The following is a 23,127-nucleotide window of genomic DNA, read 5'->3' as shown; positions in this document are numbered from 1 at the left end:
ACAAGACCCATACATATGCTGTCTACAAGAGACCTGCTTCAGACCTAGGGACACATACAGGCTGAAAGTGAGGGGATAAAAAAAGATATTCTATGCAAATGGAAATCAAAAGAAAGATGGAGTAGCAATACTCATATCAGATAAAATAGACTTTAAAATAAAGAATGTTACAAGAGACACGAAAGGACACTACATAACGATCAAGGGATCAATCCAAGAAAAAGATATAGCAATTATAAATATATATGCACCCAACATAGGAGCACCTCAATACATAAGGCATATACTAACAGCCATAAAAGGGGAAATTGACAGTAACAGAATAACAGTGGGGGGCTTTAACACCTCACTTACACCACTGGAGAGATCATGCAGACAGAAAATTAATAAGGAAACACAAACTTTAAGTGACATAACAGACCAGTTAGATTTAATTGATATTATAGGACATTCCATCCCACAACAGCAGATTATACTTCTCAAGTGCACACGGAACATTCTCCAGGATAGATCATATCTTGGGTCACAAATCAAGCCTTGGTAAATTTAAGAAAATTGAAATCATAAGAAGCATCTTTTCTGACCACAATGCCATGAGCTTAGAAATAAATTACAAGGGGAAAAAAACGTAAAAAACACAAACACATGGAGGCTAAACAATACGCTACTAAATAATCAACAGATCACTGAAGAAATCAAAGAGAAAATCAGAAAATACCTAGAAACAAATGACAACAAAAACCCGTTGACCCAAAACCTATGGGATGCAGCAAAGGCAGTTCTAAGAGGGAAGTTTATAGGAATACAATCGTACCTCAAGAAACAAGAACAATCTCAAATACACAATCTAACCTTGCACCGAAAGTAACTAGAGAAAGAAGAACAAAAATCCCCAAAGTTAGCAGAAGGAAAGAAATCATAAAGATCAGAGCAGAAATAAATGAAATAGAAACAAAGAAAACAATAACAAAGATCAATAAAACTAAAAGCTGGTTCTTTGAGAAGATAAACAAAATTGATAAACCTTTAGCAATACTCATCAAGAAAAAGAGGGTGAGGAATCAAATCAATAAAATTAGAAATGAAAAAGGAGAAGGTACAGAGGACACCACAGAAATATAAAGCATCATAAGAGGCTACTACAAGCAACTCTATGCTAATAAAATGGACAACCTGGTAGAAATGGACAAATTTTTAGAAAGGTATAATCTTCCAAAACTGAACCAGGAAGAAATAGAAAATATGAACAGACCAATCACAAGTAATGAAATTGAAACTGGGATTAAAGATCTTCCAACAAACGAAAGTCCAGGGTCAGATGGCTTCACGAGTGAATTCTATCAAACATTTAGAGAAGAGCTAACGCCCATCCTTCTCAAACTCTTCCAAAAAATTGCAGAGGAAGGAACACTCCCCACCTCATTATACAAGGCCACCATCACTCTGATACTAAAACCAGACAGAGATATTACAAAAAAAGAAAATTACAGACCAATATCACTGAAGAATATAGATACAAAAAATCCTCAACAAGATACTGGCAAACAGAATGCAACAACACATTAAAAGGATCATACACCTTGATCAAGTGGGATCTCAGGGATGCAAGGATTCTTCAATGTATGCAAATCAGTCAATGTGATACACCAGATTAACAAATTGAAGAATAAAAACCATATGATCATCTCAGTAGATGTGGAAAAAGCTTTTGACAAAATTCAGCACCCATTTATGGTAAAAACTCTCCAGAAAGTGGGCATCAAGGGAACATACCTCAACATACTAAAGGCCATATGTGACAAACCCACAGTAAACATCATTCTCAGTGGTTAAAAACTGAAAGCATTTCATCTAAGATCAAGAACAAGACAATGTTGTCCACTCTCACCACTGTTATTCAACATAGTTTTGGAAGTCCTAGCCACGGCAATCAGGGAAGAAAAAGAAAGAAAAGGAATACAAATTGGAAAAGAAGTAAAACTGTCACTGTTTGCAGATGACATGATACTATACATAGAGAATCCTAAAGATGCCACCAGAAAACTACTAGAGCTAATCAATGAATTTGGTAAAGTTGCAGAATACAAAATTAATGTGCAGAAATCTCTTGCATTCCTATACACTAACAAAATATCAGAAAGACAAATTAAGGGAACAATCCCATACAGCATTGCAACAAAAAGAATAAGATACCTAGGAATAAACCTACCTAAGGAGGTAAAAGACCTGTACTCAGAAAACTATAAGACACATATGAAAGAAATTAAAGATGATACAAACAGATGGAGAGATATACCATGTTCTTGGATTGGAAGAATCAATATTGTGAAAATGACTATACTACACAAAGCAACCTACAGATTCATTGCAATCCCTGTCAAATTACCAATGGCATTTTTTACAGAACTAGAACAAAAAATCTTAAAATTTGTATGGAAACACAAAAGACCCTGAATACCCAAAGCAATCTTGAGGAAAAAAAAAAAAAAAAAAACGGAGCTGGAGGAAGCAGAGTCCCTGACTTCAGACTATACTACAAAGCTACAGTAATCAAGACAATATGGTACTGGCACAAAAAAACAGAAATATAGATGAATGGAATAGGATAGAAAGCCCAGAGATAAACGCATGCACCTATGGTCAACTAATGTATGACAAAGGAGGCAAGGATATACAATGGAGAAAAGCCAGTCTCTTCAATAAGTGGTACTGGGAAAACTGGCCAGCTACATGTAAAAGAATGAAATTAGAACACTCCCTAACACCGTACATAAAAGTAAACTCAAAATGGATTAAAGACCTAAATGTAAGGCCAAACACTATAAAACTCTTAGAGGAAAACTTAGGTAGAACACTCTGTGACATAAATCCCAGCAAGATCTTTTTTGAGCCACCTCCTAGTGTAATGGAAATAAAAGCAAAAATAGAGAAATGGGACCTAATGGAACTTAAAAGCTTTTGCACAGCAAAGGAAACCATAAGCAAGATGAAAAGACAACCCTCAGAATAGGAGAAAATATTTGCAAATGAAGCAACTGACAGAGGATTAATCTCCAAAATTTACAAGGAGCTCATGCTGCTCAATATCAAAAAAACAAACAACCCAATCAAAAAAATGGGCAGAAGACCTGAAAGACATTTCTCCATAGAAGACATACGGATGGCCAAGAAGCACATGAAAAGCTGCTCAACATCACTAATTATTAGAGAAATGTAAATCAAAACTACAGTGAGGTATCACCTCACACCAGTTAGAATGGGCATCATCAGAAAATCTACAAACAACAAATGCTGGAGAGGGTGTGGAGAAAAGGGAACCCTCTTGCACTGTTGGTGGGAGTGTAAATTGATACAGCCACTATGGAGAACAGTATGGAGGTTCCTTAAAAAACTAAAAATAGAATTACCATATGATCCAGCAATCCCACCACTGGGCATATACCCAGAGAAAACCATAATTCAAAAAGACACATGCATCCCAGTGTTCATTGCAGCACTACTTTCAATAGCCAGGACATGGAAGCAACCTAAATGCCAGGTCATAGAAGCAACCTAAATGCCCATTGACAGATGAATGGATAAAGAAGATGTGGTACATATATACAATGGAATATTACTCAGCTATAAAAAGGAATGAAATTGGGTCATTTGTAGAGATGTCGCTGGACCTAGAGACTGTCATACAGAGTGAAGTAAGCCAGAAAGGGAAAAACAAATATCGTATATTAACACATATATGTGGAACCTAGAAAAATGGTACAGATGAACCAGTTTGCAAGGCAGAAATAGAGACACAGATGTTGAGAACAAATGTATGGATACCAAGGGGGGAAAGAGGGCAGTAGGGGGTGGGATGAATTGGGAGATTGGGATTGTCATATATACACTAGTATGTATAAAATAGATAACTAATAAGAACCTGCTGTATAGCACAGGGAGCTCCACTGTACAGTAGAAACTAACACAACATTGTAAAACAACTATACCCCAATTTAAAAAAAATCTTAAAAAAAAGAAAATGATGGAGAGAACTACTCTCTACTAAGCCATCCATAGCTCTGTGTTCTTCTTATTCTGTCTCCTTAGAAAATTATGATTGTTATATTTGTAAGGAAGTGAAATAAAAAATATTCTTTGGGGGGCATAATGTTTAAGATATTTAAAGCCTGTTCTTTTTATTCTGTCCTCTTCAGAGTAGTCTGTTTAATGATGATGTAAAGCATTGGTACTCTTGTAGCTCTCTTAAACCACAGATCCATATTCAAAACACTTACCTCCAGGATATGAAATATGGCAAAGAATAATGCTAAAATGTAAAATTTGAAGAACAAGTAAGAGAGGAATTTTCTTACTGTAATAAATTCTGACATCTAGTAGTTCTGGGTCAGTGCCCTAATTGCCAACCTTTGCCTGCTATTTTTAAGCATATATTATGTATCTTTATAAGTAAACCTGATGTGGATACAGTGGAGCTTTTCAGATAGATGTTGATTGGGGTCTCTGAATAAAAGTTTCTCTTCTATAGAACTGCACAGTGGCAAAATGAAAGTATGAAAAGGAGAAAACCATTTTTTCAGTAAAAGTGGCAAAGAAAATTGTGAAGTCACTGCAGCATACTCCGAAAGTCCACTGATGTTTATCATTTTGTTGTGATATTTGACTGATAAGAGTAATGTTTGGGACATGACATTTGTTGAAATGGGATCTGTAAAGTGGTAGTAGCATGGCTTGATGTGGAGTTTTGATTAAAAAGGAGAGAATGAAACCTAGAAAATAAATTTTACTGTCTCCTCTCAAATGTTTGTCTAAAATTAGTCAAGAACTTCATTACATTAAGAAACAGTTAAATTTCACAGCCTAGCTAAAGCTGTTTTTTATTTATATATGACCTCCAAAAGTGACTTGACATTTTTCAAATGCGTTCTCTGTGATAGTGTGCCCAACCTTTTACATGATTATCTCACTATCTCATTTAATCCTTAAAACAACCCTATGGAGTAGGTAATATCTTCATTTATAGGTAAGGAAGTGAGGGACCAGAGTTAAGAAAATTATTCAAGGTCACTTACCCAGCTATAAGTAAACGACAGAGGCAGGACTTAAAATCAGGTTTTGTCTGATTCCTCCCATTTTTCTGTACTTTACAAGATGAGTGTGAAACAGAAATTTGATCCTTCTAATGCCCTTTCTCATAACTCTTTAATGGTTCCTCATTGCCTGCCCTGAAGATTTCCCTCTCCTGTCATATCCTTCCGTACCTCCAGAATTGACCACTTTCTCTTCTGTGCCCCAAATCTATCTTACTGGCTTCTGTAATGACACCAGTAGCACACCTCCAGCATTGCTCCTGGAGTGCAAAGACCACATTTTTCTGTCACTAGTGATGGTTTACTCATGTTGACTGAGTAAGTGAATGAATGAAGTTTTAGATTTATGGCTGTTGTTTTTATTCACTGTGTTTTGCTGTCTTACAATATGGCTTTATAAACTCAATAGTAGTAATTTATTTTTTATGTAAGCAGTGGCTTTCCAGTGAACACTATGATTGGCCTTATGCTTAATTTTAGTTTTGTAGTTGGGAAAAGCAGAGTAGTTAATATCATACCAGAAAGAAATTTTGCTTTGTTTTTCCTTACATGTCTAAATATAGTACAATAAAAGTCTAATTATTTAATTAATCTCTTCAGCTTGGCTGTTGATTAGATATTTAAGCATTTCACCCATAATCAGGATAGCAAATCTCCTAACACCCATCCCATTCCTATTTTATAAGTTGCCTCCATTCATACAGTGATTTAAAGTTTTGACAAAGTACCTAATCTTTCTGTAGCTAGCAGAATTATTTCAAGGTGAAATTGCTGTGAAACTTGTTACGTCAAATACATTTTCCTGTGATAAATAAAAATCAGTATTGTGTATTGTCTCTAAAGGGACCTTAATGTAACCTTTTTTTTTTTTTTCGCGGTACGCGGGCCTCTTACTGTTGTGGCCTCTCCCGTTGTGGAGCACAGGCTCCGGACGTGCAGGCTCAGCGGCCATGGCTCACGGGCCCAGCTGCTCCGCGGCATGTGGGATCTTCTCTGACCGGGGCACCAACCCGTGTCCCCTGCATCAGCAGGCGGACTCTCAACCACTGCGCCACCAGGGAAGCCCAATTTAACCATTTTAATTTTAAAAGTAATTATATTTATTTAGAATGTTATCTAATGTATTTATATAAAATACGCCTATTCTAAGGGAATGAATGTCTAAGAATTCTTGTCAGTGCTTGTATGTAAATGGAAATATATAATGGAGGAAGCAGCTAAACAATTTTTGAATATATACTCTCTCCAAATTTTATTTCTTCAGAGGAATGAATAATAGTTTGTTTCCTCCATTATTATGAGCTACACATCATTATAGGAGAAAAAAAGGGGGAGCATTGATGCTTTCTGACATAACCCTAATCCTTATTTATGTAAACAGAAAGAAAAGCCTCAGGAATTTTTCTTTTTTTTTTTGCGGTACGTGGGCCTCTCACTGTTGTGGCCTCTCCCGTTGCGGAGCACAGGCTCCAGACGCGCAGGCTCGGCGGCCCTGGCTCACAGGCCTAGCCGCTCCGCAGCATGTGGGATCTTCCCGCACCAGGGCACGAACCCATGTCCCCTGCATCGGCAGGCGGACTCTCAACCACTGTGCCCCCAGGGAAGCCCAGGAATTTTTCTTTTAAAATGTAATCTTTGAGCTCCGGAAACTTGTTGTAAAGGTGTGTCTTTTGGGCTTTCTATGAACTTTTTGAGGGTAGGGTGAGGTGAAAATGAGATTTCTTAAGAATAATTCCATTACTTTGGAGGCTTGAGACCTGGTTCATAGCTTAAAGTATGATTGAATTTCTCATAATTAATTATCTTTTGCTTCCTTATCCCATGAGGGAAGCCTATATTAACCATTGGATAGAAGTAATTATTGTAAAATACAGTCCAAAGTAAAAATCTTGATGGCTTAATTTTCTTTTTGTTATTACTTTTTATGGAAATGTTTAAATGTTTGATAGTGTTCATTACCCCAAAATAACGAGGCTACTATCTGATGTTGCATGCCTGTGGCAGGGTCTCCAAGACCACTTGCAGGTTTGGTGATATGCTAGGACTCATAAGGCCTAGCATAGCGTCCTACTCATAGCTATGATTTCCTACTGCAAAAGGAAAAAAAGCACATGGTACAACGCCTGAGGAAAGCAGGCTGAAGCTCCCTGTGGAGTCACATAGGATGCCCTTAATTCCTCCACTATTGAGTTATGACAACACGTGTGAACTATTGTGTACCAGGGAAGTTCATTAGAGATTCAGTGCCCGGTTTTTATGGGGGCTGGTCACATAGGCATCCTCTGCCTAGCACGTACCAGAATTCCAAACTCCCAGAGGGAAAGCGGATATTCAGCATGAACCACATTGTATTCACAAACAGTGAGACATTCTTATCGGGGAATAGTGGTTACTGTCTCAAAATCCAAGTTCCCAGACGTGAGCCTAGGTCCAGTCTTGAAGTAAGCCTTTCTAAGGATAGCAGTCTCAGGTCTGCTGTGTTAACTCTTTTCTGCACACATGCAATATAACTTGAGTGGTTATGTGTAAAGTTTATCTATCATAATTATTATTGCTTTGGAAGATAATAATAAATTCATGCCTGTTTTATGATAGCTAATACCTATGGTTTGAAATAAATATAAACATAGTTTAGACTTTAATGCTTCAAGCATTTCAACGTTTAGATCTGATGTTGTATTTTTAATAGAAATAAAAATTACATGTTACAAAATGGTCACAATATGAATGAATATATTGAGACTTTATTATTCTCAATTCCTCATGTGTAAGTTCCATACACATGTTTAAGTTTAGCAAACATTTGAGTGCCTGTCGTGTACCTATTTTAGGTATTAGAGATATAGGAAAGAACCATCAGGCATGGTTCCTGCCCTGAAGAAGCCCATATTCTAGCAAAGGTGATAGAAAGGTAAACAAATAAACATACGGAATGTTATTTTGTTTATCAGATTGTATTTCATAAGAGGTTTTAAAATATATTTCCTTATGCTATTTATGTATCTGTGTATTCTTGTGGACACTACTGTGCAGACTTAAGGCTTTTTTTTTTTTTTTAACTTTTCTAGTGTCCTCTTCTGAGTTCTGGATTTTTGTGTTAGAGAAGGAGGGGCTATGTTTAATTATATAGTTTTGAGCTGTGATAAAACACTGTACTGGAACCTATTTATGCTCTGCCTGGTTACCAACATTTTAGTAACTAATAATTTTAGTAATTTTAGTTTAAGAAAAACTTTGCATTTAGTGCTAATCTTAATGTCCAGTACTAGTAGTAATCACATTTTGATTTTATACAAAATTTTATATGAAAACAAGTCAAATGTCACTGTTTTCTGTTTCAACCGTGTCATCTGCCTTTTATTCCACCTCTACTCCTGCATTACCAAGTTTTAGTCAATTTTGCTTTCTTTCATGTCATTTCCCTTTTTGATTTCACCACCTTAACATAATAGGCTTAGAATTAATTTGTCTTCCAGTCTGTGTTCCTCTAAGATGGTTGTTCCAGTCTGTCTTCTAACTGGATGTCAGATTCTTCTGTCATGTCTGTAGCTCCACAAAAGGACACAAGATGGGAAACCAGGAAGCTTGGACTCTGGACTTTACTAACTCTTTTTTTCCTTTACGTTAAATTCCTGCAGTGCCATACGTTCATTTTTTTGGTTTATTTTATGTTTCTTTTTAGTTACTTGTGTGCTTATCTTCACCTTCTTAGAGGCTGTTTTTGTTTGCTTTTAACCACATAGATACAACTAGTTGTGACTTTGCGTAAATTACTTAACCTCTCAATGCCTCAGGCTACTCATCTATAAAATAGGGGTAATAATACTAAGTACTACAGTGAGACTCACAGGTGTCTTGTGCAGATTGAGTTAATAAATGTAAATATTTTAGAATGGTGTCCTTCCCATATTAATTACTCAATAAATGTTAGCTATTTATTCCCAACTTTTTTTTATTAAGTTCAAACCTAAAAAGTGGGAAAAGAAGAGTCAATTATTATTTTTATCTTTCGCTTAGACTAATTTTTAACCTATGCCAAATTTGCTTTCTCTCTCTTTTGTGTGTGTGTATGTGTGATTTTTTTAGGTAAATTACTTAAAAGCAAGTGGCACGCATCATGCTACTCATGATAGTTCAGCATATATCTCCTAAAAATAAGGACATTTTCTTGCATAATCACAATAGCATTTTTATACTCAAGAAATGTAAGATGAAAAAAGTACTTAATATACAGGCTATGTTCAGATTTCCCCAGTTGCTCCAAAAATGTCCTTTTTAGTGTTTTTCTTTTCCTTTTCTTTCTCTCATTCTTTTTGAAAATCTAGGGTCCAAACAAGAATCACATTTGCTTTACTAGTCCTGACTCTTCAAACTGTTAATTTGAAGCAGTCGTCCTGCCCTTTTTCTCTCTTTTCTTTTTCTTCTCTCTTTTTTTTTTCTTTTCATGACACTGACATTTTTGAAGAGTCAGGGGCAATTGCTTTGTAAAATGTTCTTTTGAAAACTGCATGTAGAGATTAAAAGATAGCAGATTTTGTTAAGCTATATGTTCTCTATAGTTTTCACTTAACTATTATAGTTCAAAGTTTTGAGAAGATAAATGAATAATGGAGATCATTTGAGTAATGTGGAAGATTATTAAAAATAAAATATTTTGAGTAGAATATTCCAGAAGATAAGATTTATTAGATTTATAAAGGAAAAGAAATAGGATTAGACCAAGAAGGTTGTTTTATTTGATGAAGGCTTTAAGTTGTTCTATTGCATTTTGTTTATTCTTCAGTGTTTATTGAGCTTTTGTTTTCATTACATTGTCCCTGTTCTCCTAAATGCTCGCAGTTTAGGGAGTGAGACAGACAAGTAATAGACTGTTATAGTGCAGTTTGATAAAGCATATGGGTGTGTATATTTGATACAATTATTACAGGGCCCTAAGGAATTAAATACTATCTAACTAATAACTAAGGCAATTAAGAGTTGGGTGATCAGGAGATCTCCAAAGAAATGACATCTATGCACAGACATGAATGTAGATGTAAAGGTTATATAAGAAATAGCCAGACCAGGGGTTGGAGGAAGAGTGTTCATTTAGAAAAACTGACATTTGAGGAATATAAGAATTACAGTGGTGATGGAGTATGGAGAGGCGACCTCAGAGGAATTGAGGCTGGAAATGAGGCTGAAGAGGAAAGCTGGACACTCCATAAACCTCATTAAGGGATTTGAATGCTATTCTGAGTTCAGTTGGAAACCATTAAGATTATGTATGAAGGCAGAGGTGTGATGTAATCAGCTTTGTACAGTACATTGGAGAACAGGGCTGGTAGCAGGAGTCCAGTTACGAAGCCATTGGCGTCACCAGGCAAAAGATGATGGTGACCTGGATTAGGACAGTGGTCATTAAAATGGAGAGAATTGAATGAGTTTGAGAAATATTTGGAAGATGAAATCAATAATATTTGGTGAAAGAGGGGAAGGTATAGTGTATTAGTTAAAGAGACCAGACTCTAGAGCCAAAACACCTGGGTTCAAATCCTAATTCTGCCACTTAGTAGCTTTGTGAACTTTGTCAAATTACTAAACTTCTCTGTGTCTGATTTCCTCATTTGTAAAATGAGAAGAAACACAATACTTATCTCATAGGATTGTGTGAGGATTAAATGAATTAATTTATGTACAGAGCATAGAATGGTGCCAGGTACATAGTTAGTAATATGTGTTAACTACTATAGTAATTATTGTTGCAATTTTTTAGTAGTATTATTATTAATTTGATATGTCATTGAAGGGTGAGAAGAACCAGGATTGATGCCTAGGTTTCTGATTTGGCTGCTGAGGCAAATTATGGTATATATTTTTATAGGGGAGGAGGGATGATGAGGAATTCCCATTTGGGCTTGCTGTTTTTGAGGAACGTTGGGGACACCTGGGTGAAAACACTTAGTAGGCAGAAGAGTTTGCAAGTAGGGGAAAAGATATGAGTTGGGATATCCTTTGGGGAATTATGAGAATATAAGTGATCATTTAGAGAAGTTGTGGGAGTTGATGAGAGCACCCCAGTGAAGAGCATGTTAAATAGAGAGGAAAGGGCATAAAGACTGTGTTATCTTTAAGAATGTATTATTTAGGCCATAAGCCAAGGTGTAAAACTTGGTGCCAAGTGGAGGGTTTAAAAGGCTTTCAGCATTCAGTACTACTTCATTTACATTAACTTGGGCTTCAGAGGACTTTGAGCTGAGGTGAAGTGGCAGTCAGGTGGAAGAAAATTCTTCCTCTGTTGAGAAAAATCTAGAACTGTAGAGAAGTCGATTTGCCTAAGGTAAGGAAGATGTTTCTGACTGCTGTTTTGCTTCTGACTGAGGGAAATAAAAGATATGAGATTGACTCCTAATTGGCACAATGACAGAAAACATAGAATTTGTTTTTATGTCTTTTTGTGAATTATGTGCCCTATTGAAGTACATATTGCTAAGATTAGTTAATTCTGTGTTTACTAAAGAACTATTTTTTCAACTTTTTGTTATGAAAATTTTCAAACCTACAGAAAAACTTGAAAGGAATAGGACAATGAATACCCATGTAATGTTACCATCACCTAGAATTCAATACTCACCTTTGAGTGAATGTAGATGTTTAGCCAAACCATTTCAAAGTAAATTGCAAACTTTATGATACTTCATTCCTGATATTTAGCATGTATTTCCTATTATACCTTGTAATATTATACCTTTCAATACCATTATCACATGTAAGAAAATTAACAATAATTTCTTAATATCACTTACTATTCAGGCCATATTGAGCTTAGCTGATTATCTCAATGTTTCATAGACTTTTTTTTTTTTTTTCCTTCCTAAAAAGAATCCAGTCAAGGTTCACGTGTTACCTTTGGGTGTTATACCTCTTTAGTCTCTTTTATTCTAGAACTTTTTCTTTTTTTTGGAGGGAAACATTTACTTTTTTAAGAAACCAGAATGTTCTAAATCCTGTATTTGTCTGATTGTTTCCTCATAGCATCACTTATCTTGTTCCTTTATTCTTTGTAATTCCTGTAAACTGGAAAGTAGGTCTAAAGGCTTGGTGTAACCAGACAAAAATTTTTGGCAAGAATATGTCATAGGTGGTACTGTATACTTCATACTGTATTGTATCGGAGGATGTCACACTGTTAGCAATACTAAGTTTGATATTTCCTATGTAATAATATAATTTTCCCATTTAAATTAGCAAGTAATCTGTGAGGTAATTATTTCATTGATAATTCTGTCATTCCTTCTATACCTATTAGCTGGCATTCTTAGGTAAAGAACTTTTCCTCTTCTGCTGGAGATAAACAGTTCCTTCCCCAAAAGGCAGGATAAATGCTTAATTCTTTACTTTTAATGAGAAGTTTTGAGGACAGGAAGTTTGGTGTTATAGTCCCCTCCACTGGTTACAGATGAAATCCCTTTTTTCTCCCTCTTTTTAGAGCAGTATTATGGACTCACAGATTTTTGTTTATTCAATTTGTTACAATCAGTTATAACTGTTATTCTTTTTAATGCTTAAATTCTCTCAAATGGCTGGTGAGAGACTCTCAAAGTTGGCTCTAGTACCCTTTTGACAGCCCTTCATTATTTTTTCCCTTACTTTCTAGAAAAACATAATGACCTAGGCTCACTTATATTTTCCCTGTCCCAGATCTGGAACGAGTCATTTCTCCAAGAAGGCTTGGTTCCTTTTAATGGAGAAGGGGATTTAGAAAGCAAGATACAAGCATTAGAGATGTTCATTCTGTTGGAATGTCATTGCCTCTAATGGATATAATTAGGATGTGTATATATACACATATTCTAACTATGTTTATATATGCATATATATTTTTAAGTTATGGCTTCATGTTGATATCTATACAAATTTAGCACTACAATTTTAAAATTGTAGCTTTTGCCTTCTATTGCACATCTTGGTTTCTAATAACATTTACATAATTACCTATTTGTTTTATCCTATAGTGCAAATAAAATAGGTTCAAAATTATAAAAACTAATATTAATATCACAACCATTATGTGAAGTTTAAGATTCCTTTGCAGTTTTTATTATCCTTAGACTATATCCCAGTAAGGATGCTAGTCAGAGTACTGTGTTCACAAGTGACTTGAAATATTTTTTTGTCTTCATGTGGTTATATTACCAATTTGATAGGCAATTAAGTTCATTTATTTCCATTTGTTTTCAATGTTAAGATTTAGATTTTTAAATTTAGTTTTATTCTCTTGAATGTATAAAACACTTGTATGGTTCAAAAGTCAAACTGTATAAAAATGTATACTTTTGTTTTGATTTTCTATGTCGACCCCTTACCTCAGTCCTTTCACCACGTCCATCATAGGTAACTATTTTTATTAATTTCTGGTTTTGCCTCCCACTGTTTATGTTTGTTATTATATAATTGTCCCCATTTTTTCTTCCACACTGTTCGTATCATTTTGTACCCCACAGGGACATAGCTAGTATATTTGAGCCTAGAGCAGGTAATTTTTTTAATACATCCCTCTTTTATATGATAAAATTATTTTCAGAAATGACCATGAAATAAAATATAATGATAGAAACAAAATATATACATTAAATATTTCCTTTTATTGAACATTTGAATAGACAATCATACTGGTAAAAATAAATGTTAAAATAAAGAGTACATTACAGAAAATTTTGCTAAAATATCTCCACCAGAAAATTCATCTTGAATTTTTATTATATTTGGTTAAAAATAAAAAAAACTCCTGAAGTTTTTCTTTTTGTACAAAGTCAAGAGAAAATGATGGAATGATAGTGAACAGTAACACTATTTGATCTGCTAGTTAATAACCAGGCATTCAAATAAACATTGCCCTTTTGGTTTCTTCTAGTAATGTAAGAGCAGCATCTTTTGTTGTCTCTCCTAGGTTTCTTCAAAATTTGATTCTTTTTTCTATGTAAGTGTCCATTTCCTTATGTTTTATTGTTGTATAATGAATGACCTTAACCACAGTTTCCGTGCATTGTTCTTTAAATAACTGTTTTTAAAGCTCTGTGTTTTACTAGTCATTGTTCAGGGCTAATTCTGGCTGTCTGCAAGTATTTTTGTGTCTGATTAACTCATCTAAAACTTCCCACCAGAATAAAAGATAACCTAGAAAAGAGAAATAGCATACAGCTGTCATTGTTTATTTTGAATCTATTGCTTAAATGCAGGAGTATGTAGTGTAACACAGGGGCTAGAGGCAAAGTGTGCTCAAATGGAGTTTGAACCATTTCAAAACATTACAGACTTAACTTCTGAAATGAATGTGTAGAACTGAGTCCATGTATATCAGGGGCCAAACTGGGAGTTCTCCAAATTAACTTCCATGTATAGTTCAGTGTTTAAGAAATAAGTAATAAAAGTGTCGAATTTGAAGCTTACATACATGTTATTAAAACTCAACAACAACCACAACAATTATTTGGAATTTGGAACAATGAGAGATTTTTTTCAGAGAGCATTTTATTGCTGACATTTAGAAAAATTGCCATCACATGATGATAAGGAGCAGATCAAGCTTTAGTTTTAGTTCATAAATTCTCTGTGGACAGTGTACTTCCTTATTGTGGGCATCTGGCATGGTCTGTTTACATCACCCCCCCTCTTAGTATACTACTGCACCCACCAACAATTTATACAAATGCCTGTTTCTTCACAACCTCACCAATGGTGCTGAATGTTTCATTAGTCTGATGGGTGAGAAGAGGTATCTATGTTGTTTTAATTAGCATCTATCATATTATGAGTGAAGTTGAATATCTTTTTCTATGTTTACAGGTCATTGCATTTCTTTTTCTGTGAACTGTCTAGTCATTAATTTTTGCCATTTTTTTCTAGTGGTTTTTCCTCCTCCCTTTTCAATTTGTAGAAGAAGAAGTTACAGTTTAACAAAAGTTGTCTTGGAAAAAGAAAAAGGAGAAAGCAGGGCACTATCACTGACTAAATTAACTATACTTTTGGGAAGCCTTAATATATCACATTATATTAACAGAAATCCCTGTTTCCCCCTTTGAGGTGGCTGATGCATATTGCAGCCATATTGAGGAACTAAAACAGCCTCCTATGTTTAATCTGATAAATCTATGACTGGTGAAGCAATGTTTTTCAAATTGGACTCAGCAGTTTATCTATTTTTGTACATTTGAATTCCTCATAAAATTTCTTTGAAGGTGGAATTCTGTTCTTACAACATTTTTTTAAACCTCTGCTATAAAGTAAGAGTTGTTATTTTAAATTTTATAATATAGCATTGTTCAATGACAGATATATAATTATAACCCAAACAATTAGTAATCATTAATTTAACAAATAAAATCAGTTAAATTGGTTCTTCACTGAATTGACTAGGTAATTTAATTAAAATTATTATCACATAAATATACCCTTACTGCTTAAAGATCATTCATACTTTGTAAGAAAAATTATGTACAGTATGTCATTTTTGTAGAGTCAACTATGAATCATTTTGTATCTCAGTTTTTCATTAAATTTTTACATTATAAATGCACACAGCTGCCCAGAAATAGAACTGAACATTAAACTTTATTTCCATGTCTGCAGATTCCGTTTCAGTCAGTATTAATATGTATATCTTTGTCTTTATATTTATAAACAAAATATACCTATGTTTTTGTGTTTGGGAGTTTTCTAGTTTTGTTTTGAATTGTAAAAATAGTAACAACATTTACGAAAAAACTTAAGACAGAGTAACCCATGATCTTATCACTAGCAAGTGTTTAATTTTTTGCCAATTTTTCTTATTTTTTAAGATCTTGTCTAAAATCCTCACATCTGGGCTTCCCTGGTGGCGCAGTGGTTGAGAGTCCGCCTGCCGATGCAGGGGACATGGGTTCGTGCCCCGGTCTGGGAAGATCCCACATGCCGCGGAGCGGCTGGGCCGCTGAGCCTGCGCGTCCGGAGCCTGTGCTCCGCAGTGGGAGAGGCCCCAGCAGTGAGAGGCCCGCGTACCGCAAAAAAAAAACAAAAAAAACAAAATCCTCACATCTGACTCTTTAAAAGCCCTTGATAACTAAGAATACTTTTTAATGGTGCTTTTTGTCATCTACTAGTCCCTCTTTTAAGTAGGATAGTCTTCTTAAGAGCAGCAAAAGTGCTCTGTGGTTTTAGTTTTATTTTTTTTTAATTTTTGAATTTTTTGGTATTAATTTTAGATTTAAAATTTAACAAAGTATATTATATGAAGTTTACTGAGGTTAAGGTACAAAATGAACCATACTTTTTCTTGAGAGTTTAATACTAACTGTGTATTATAAAACTGCCTCATAAAGAGTGGCATAGACATATATACACTACCAAATGTAAAATAGATAGCTAGCGGGAAGCAGCTGCATAGCACAGGGAGATCAGCTCAGTGCTTTGTGACCGCCTAGAGGGTCACATGGGGATGATATGGGGATATATGTATACGTATAGCTGATTCACTTTGTTATACAGCAGAAACTAACACACCATTGTAAAGCAATTATACTCCAATAAAGATGTTAAAAAAAAAAGTGCCTCATAATATCAGTAACAAGGTGATATAATCATATAATATATGAAGGTGTATGTTTTTAAGGAGCTACAAAGAATTGATGTTAGTCTTGAACTTACCACAAACTTTTTCCAACCTAATTGTGATTAATTTATATTTCTCTGTGAGGCAGTAATTTCTGACTTTTCACCGTGAAAAATAAGGTAGTTTGGATTGTGCCTGCTTTCTGTATCTGTTGGTCTTGTTACCTTGCCTGTGTCTCTTATTTCTTTCTCATGTGTCACTTGTTTATTTTTTCACAGTAATAATATTATATAGTATTTGCCTACAGCAGCTCTAAATTACAAGGCTTTCTTTAGCTTCAGTCATAGAGCTCTGGATTACTCCTTCCATTGTTTGCTGAAGAAAAGATAGAGGAAACAAAAATTCTTTTTAAACCACCACTACCACCACAATTCTGAAAAGACTTTTCGTCGTCAAGCAGATGGAGCACAGATATCACCTCATGTCTTTCACCATGGAGTTATCATCTTAATCTCTCTTGATTTTGACTCTTTAAATAATATCTAGTCTTTCTTTTGGGAAACTTAGAGATTGCACCTCCACCCCAAAACCTACAGAATTTAAATTTGTGTTTTTATGATGCTGTTGTTTTTCTTTTCCTTCTTTTTTTTTTTTTTTGAGACATGGTAAACCTTTCAATTTCCAATTTCATTCCTTTAAAAATTTTCAGTTTTCTTCAGCTGCACTCCTTGTTTATTAATTGTTTAGTTCATTCTCTTTTTTCCTTCAAGGACTCCTATCATTTGAAGTTTGGATTATAGCACTCTGCAAATCTGTGATCATTCATTTCCTATCTTGGTTAATTTCTTATTATCAGTGTATGTTTCTTGAGTTGCCTCCTCTTTCACCAATCCAATTTTCTGCTGCATTGATTCTTCTATTACTGCTTCTGCCAGTATTAATGGGTTTGTGGCTAAATTTATTCTGTGCTGGTCTTGGTATCCTCCAGCTGTTTTCCTTGTCTTCGTAGTCCACAGTGTTGCCAGAATGATCCATCGAAAAAGAAGTCTGGCTATGTCATTCCCCTGGTAAAAATTTTAGTCACTTCTTCACTAGAGTCATGTTCTGACCCTTCAGTGACATAAGTAAAACCTTCTGTTACCTGAGCTTTCTGCATCTCTCTCTAGTCTTATAATCCAGCACCGCCCTGCCACTGTGCATTCTCTTCCCCTTGCCTGGAACGCCCACCGTGGTCCTGATCCCATGCGCCCCAACCATACTCCCAGCCTAGATTAACTGGTTTTCCCCACTAAACACAATTATTATTTTCTCTTAGCTACATACTCTCATGCACCTTGTACATGCTTTCTCACTGGTTTTAGCAGTTATTTGCTTATACTTGTCTGTGACACCCTAACACCAGGGCAGGTACTATATTATGGTTTCTGTAGCTTCAACACTAGTGCAGTGCCTGATGTTTTGTATTATTATCCTTCTGTCTTTTGGTTTTATTTTCTTTAAGGGAGAGGCTGGCCTCTATCATATAATCTTTCTATTCTTTTTTCTTTTTCACGGGAAATATTTTTAGTGGAGTCAGGCTATTTAATTGCTTTTTTCCAGTCTGTGTTTTCATGTACATAATTTACTAATCCTTAAGATGTGGTCTTACAGTAACTTGTCCTAAATCACATTATCCTTGGGTCAGGGTTCAGGAACCAGTTCTGTGAGTGACCTGTTAAACACTCAGTCACTATTCATTTCATTAATCAAATTACAGGCTTAGGTCAACCAGGACTGACTTCTCTAGCCTAATTGTTCGGTCTCAAGCCTGGGGTGGTGCTCCAGTTTTGACAATATGTTCCTAGTTATGCAGCCCTGAAGTCGGAAAGCCAGTTGTACAGTCAGGGTGGTCTTCCTCTCCTGTTTCTTTTGTTTTTGTTTTTTTGTTTGTTTACCTCTAAGATTATGTTGTGCTCTAATTCTTAAACACTTGAGAAAAAGGAAAAAAATAAGCTTTATAGAGTTCTAAAAAATGGTATGCTTTTGTTGTTGTTGTCTTTAGCCTCTCAAACAATATAGAAAATTACAAAGCTGAGGGTAAAATACTTCAACATCTTGCTACTCAGAGATAAGCATATTTTAGAATATATTTTTGCATAAATATATGTAAGAAAAGTGTACCAATTTCATAAATGACATCTTGCACTAAATGCTCCCTTCTACAACTCCCTCTGTTTTACTCAACAACGTGTTTAAACTCCATCATACCTCAGTAATTGAAGATATATTTCGTCATTTATAATTTACTTACCAGTTACCTATAGTTGGACATTTAAATTCCTTATAAATAATGCTGTGATAAACATTCATCTTTTATGTTTTTTTACATTTTTGTGTGAATATAACTTCAGTAGAGCTCTTCTGCCAGAAGACATGCAAGTATATGTTGATAGATATTGCCATAATGCCTTTCAGAAAAGTTGTTCCAACTTACATCACCCCACATCTCTACCAAGGCCAGATATTTGTTGTGAGCTAAAGACTCCCAATTTACAGCTCTAAATTCAGATCTCTTGATATTTTCACATGGTATCTGTTTCACTAGCATCTCAAATAACATACCCCAAACCTTACCCTGATTTTCTGCCTCAAATCCCAAACTTGTTTCTTCCCCTTTCTTTTTAAAAATTTTTTAAATTAATTTATTTTTTTGGCTGTGTTGGGTCTTCATTGCTGCGTGTGGGCTTTCTCTAATTGAGGCGAGCAGGGGCTGCTCTTTGCTGCGGTGCGCGGGCTTCTCATTGCGGGGGCTTCTCTTGTTGTGGAGTACCGGCTCTAGGCATGTGGGCTTCAGTAGTTGCAGCACATGCGCTTGGTAGTTGTGGCTCGCGGGCTCTAGAGCACAGGCTCAGTAGTTGTGGCGCATGGGCTTAGTTGCTCCGCGGCCTGTGGGATCTTCCTGGACCAGGGCTTGAACCTGTGTCCCCTGCATTGGCAGGTGGATCCTTAACCTGCCAACCATGCCACCAGGGAAGTCCATTTCTTCCCCTTTCTATGTCTTTTATTCAAATGGAACTTAAAGTTCCTGGTTATTCAAGTTAGAAGCCTGGAGTGATCTTTTCTGTTGTCTCTTTTCCCCTGAATCTTCCTGTCAAATATATTACTAAGGCTAATGGATTCTATTCACAATTTCATGAATATCCAAATAGGAGGAGGCCCTGTAGTTAAGCTTAAGCTATCCCACAATTTTTTAAAAGACACTTTAAAAAAATACATATCCTTTTGATTAGGCAGTATGAATGTAAACTTTTAGGGATAAAATCAGATTTCTACCTCTAAAATTTAATTTAATTACACATATATTTAAAATGAAATTTAGAAATACTACTTTTCCCACTATTTCTTGTAAAAAGTTTGTGCAAACTCTTCAACTTACACCTTTGGTATTGTGTCAACACTGGAATGAGTTACCTAACACAGTTTCGTAGTTCACCTCCTCCTCTCTTCCATCTAAATTGTTTGAGATATTGTAGTTTTTAAATCTGTGTATAGTGCTGTCCTAGCCACAAGTAAAATTAGAGCAAAAATTTTTCCCTTCACTTTTGTTGTTGACATATACTTATGATCTCGTAACCTAAGTATGGACTGAATTGCTTTTTTCCAGAAGTGATCATTGAGGGAATTCCCTGGTGGTCCAGTGGTTAGGACTCTGCACTTTCACTGCCAAGGGCCTGGGTTCAGTCCCTAGTTGGGGAACTAAGATCCCACAAGTTGCGCGGCAGGGCCAAAAAATAAAAAAATAAAGGCACCTCTTCCCTTAAACAAACAAACAAACAACCTATCATTGAAAGATTGCTTGACAGTGACATCTGCCACATGCAGTTGTGTAGTACCCCAAGGAATAATTACTAAATCTTCTCATTTTATTTGCTCCCCGCCCGCCCCCACCGTCACGTCTCCCCAGCAATTGTGTCAGATTGTCTCTTAAACAGTTGTTGGTTCAGGGTAACATGCTTTCTTCCAGACAGTACTTTGTATTTTTTCAAAATAAAATAACTTATAAATCATTTTGTAATCTGAGACTTTGTAAGGTTCAAATATAAGACAACTTCCTCTTGTAAGGACAGTGTTTGGTATTGAAAAACTTTACTTATATATGGGCATATACAGTGAATCTCAAATCCATCTGCTCCTCCATTCCCATTACTGATCTAAATCATCTCTCACCTGGACAGTGGCCCTCACTTTTTTTTTTTTTTAAATGTACTCATTACATATATTTGTCACCAACGCATCACAAGGAAGTCACAAAAAGTAGGCTTAGTTTAGTTCACAATATAGATCCTGTGAAAACACATTTCTCATTTGCTCTGCAGTTTACAATACCTATAAAAATTTAAAGCAGTTAAACAACATTTGAGATTACACTGGTATAAAATTGTAGTTCACACTTCAGGAACTTGTGAAATAAAAGGCCATGATGGAGAAAGAGTAAGAAATTTGTAGAATTACCAAACTGTCACAGTACCATTTTCCTTTATAAAAGCATCTCAATAAAACAAAATAAAAACTATGGAAAACACGAAAGTCAAATCAGAGATTTTGGTTTAGTACTTTCCCTGAGTCTCTTGTTTTTAAAAAAATCAAAGTAAGGCTGGTTCAAAACTGACCCATAATGTCTTGCCTCCTCCATATGCTGCCATGAGGAATACATTTAAGGCAAGAGGCTATACACACAAATGGTCCCAGGGCTTTATTCAGATGACAGTTTGCTTGTGGTACCACTACAGGGTTATCTGACCCACTGCTGCCCTCTGTACATGGGCTTAAAGAGCTGTCAGCGTTTTCTCTTGGCCTGCCATGATACAACACATGAGACTAAATACCAAATGAAGACAAAATATTATGGTTATTAATAGATATTACAATTATAGGTGGATTTGGACACTAGGTACACCAAATCATGGTAATAACACAGAAACAAACACTTTTATGTTTTAAAAATCTTACATAAACAAGGGTTGAGGGCAAGTCATTTTAAAGTTTTAAATCTCAGATGTTAAAAAACAAACAAACAAACAAACAAAAATCTTAAAAAAAATCTAATTCATTAGATCCCAATAAAACAAAGTAGAAAAAGTGATACGTTGATGCTCGGAATTAGATGAGCATGCTAAGTGAAAAAAGTTGTCTCCTTGTTCCGTAAAATTGCCCCCTACAATGTTTCTACTTGATCATCTCATTGCATACACAGTATATTTGCAAGTGGTCAGGCACTTCATTAAAAAAGCATATAATCAAATTAAGGATAAAAGGTTTGTTAGAATCTAAAAAATTATTTTTTACCTCAAATGTACCAGGTTACTTGCTGGGCTTCTACTATAAGGGCAGTACGTAGTATGGATCATACTTTCTAGTCAAATGTAGGAAAATATTTTGCACAGCCATGTTTTTACAGTCATTCTCAGAGCATCTCAAAGATAGGTTGCAAATTACTGCTGTATGTCTCCCTCTTGAAATCTCAATTGCAGACCAATGGCCAACATGTCAAAAGCTAATAATCATGAACTGTCTTAAAACTGAGGGGTGGAATGATGGCTCTAACCACCAAAATAACTGCTGCAAGTTATTTAATTTAGTAATATAAGCACCTCATTGCACAGGTGGGGAAAGTGAGGCACAAAAAGGTGTTTCTTCTGTCTTTTGTTTTTTTTAAAGAGAACTCTTGATGCTAGGTAACTTTGGGATATAATGGATTCAAGGTTTGCATGAAATGTTATACTTAACTCACATGTCCTGTTTGCATCACAACACCTTAGTCTAACCTCTTGCAAACTCTTTAAAGCATGGACCTGGCAAATGCCACTGACCTCCTGCCTTCTCTGACCAGGTGAAAAAGGCTAGCCAATGCTTGAGCCAAAAAAAAAGAATACGACATATTGTTGTATTATATGTAATTAGCAAGGTTCAATTATGAAAATATTCCATAACTGAATTTCCATAACTCTCAAACATTCCACAAAATTCTCTAAGAACCTGTGGGAGAGTAGAGTACCTGGCAATCCTCTCTTAAACAGAAATTTACCGATTCGTTGCATTACTGTTGATGATCTGAAGTTAAATGTATATGATTTCTAAAAATAAAAGTACTAAACTACTAAATAAAACTGAAAGGATCATCCAAGTTCCTAGATAATACCAAAATATTTATCTAGGATTACTAAAGAAATCATAGCACTTTGGTACCCTTTTCAGAAAAAAATCTCAAAACTTATAACACAAGCATGTGGCATTTCACACTGTACTGAGTAACAGTAAATGGAGGTGTAACCACTATAACTTCTCCACTAACTTTGTGTTTTGAAACATCGTGTCTGCCCCTAGCACCTACCATTCCAGCTCCACAGGGTATTTTCCAGTCAGACAAGCTGTACAATGATCGTTCTTCTCAAAACATTCCAGACCATTCCCATTTTCTTGAACCATAACATCTTC

At 35.4% G+C, this 23,127-nt stretch overlaps 2 protein-coding genes across 6 annotated transcripts in view; one reads left to right on the top strand and one right to left on the bottom strand.

Moving 5' to 3' along the window:
* Positions 1-23,127, top strand: part of MAGI3 (membrane associated guanylate kinase, WW and PDZ domain containing 3) — a 295,639-nt gene that overhangs the window by 129,017 nt on the left and 143,495 nt on the right. The gene's annotated exons all lie outside the window — the stretch shown is intronic.
* Positions 23,020-23,127, bottom strand: part of LOC114899097 (amidophosphoribosyltransferase-like) — a 1,630-nt gene continuing 1,522 nt past the window's right edge. Inside the window, 1 exon segment of the mRNA XM_029229518.1 lies at positions 23,020-23,071. Within this exon segment, the coding sequence (XP_029085351.1) occupies positions 23,020-23,071 (52 nt within the window).

The sequence above is a fragment of the Monodon monoceros genome, unplaced genomic scaffold (assembly GCF_005190385.1).
Source record: "Monodon monoceros isolate NGI ecotype Baffin Bay Population unplaced genomic scaffold, NGI_Narwhal_1 Super_Scaffold_18, whole genome shotgun sequence".
Lineage (NCBI taxonomy): Eukaryota > Metazoa > Chordata > Mammalia > Artiodactyla > Monodontidae > Monodon > Monodon monoceros.
Note: the sequence above shows the minus strand (reverse complement) of the source record. Positions and strands in the feature narration are given on the sequence as shown.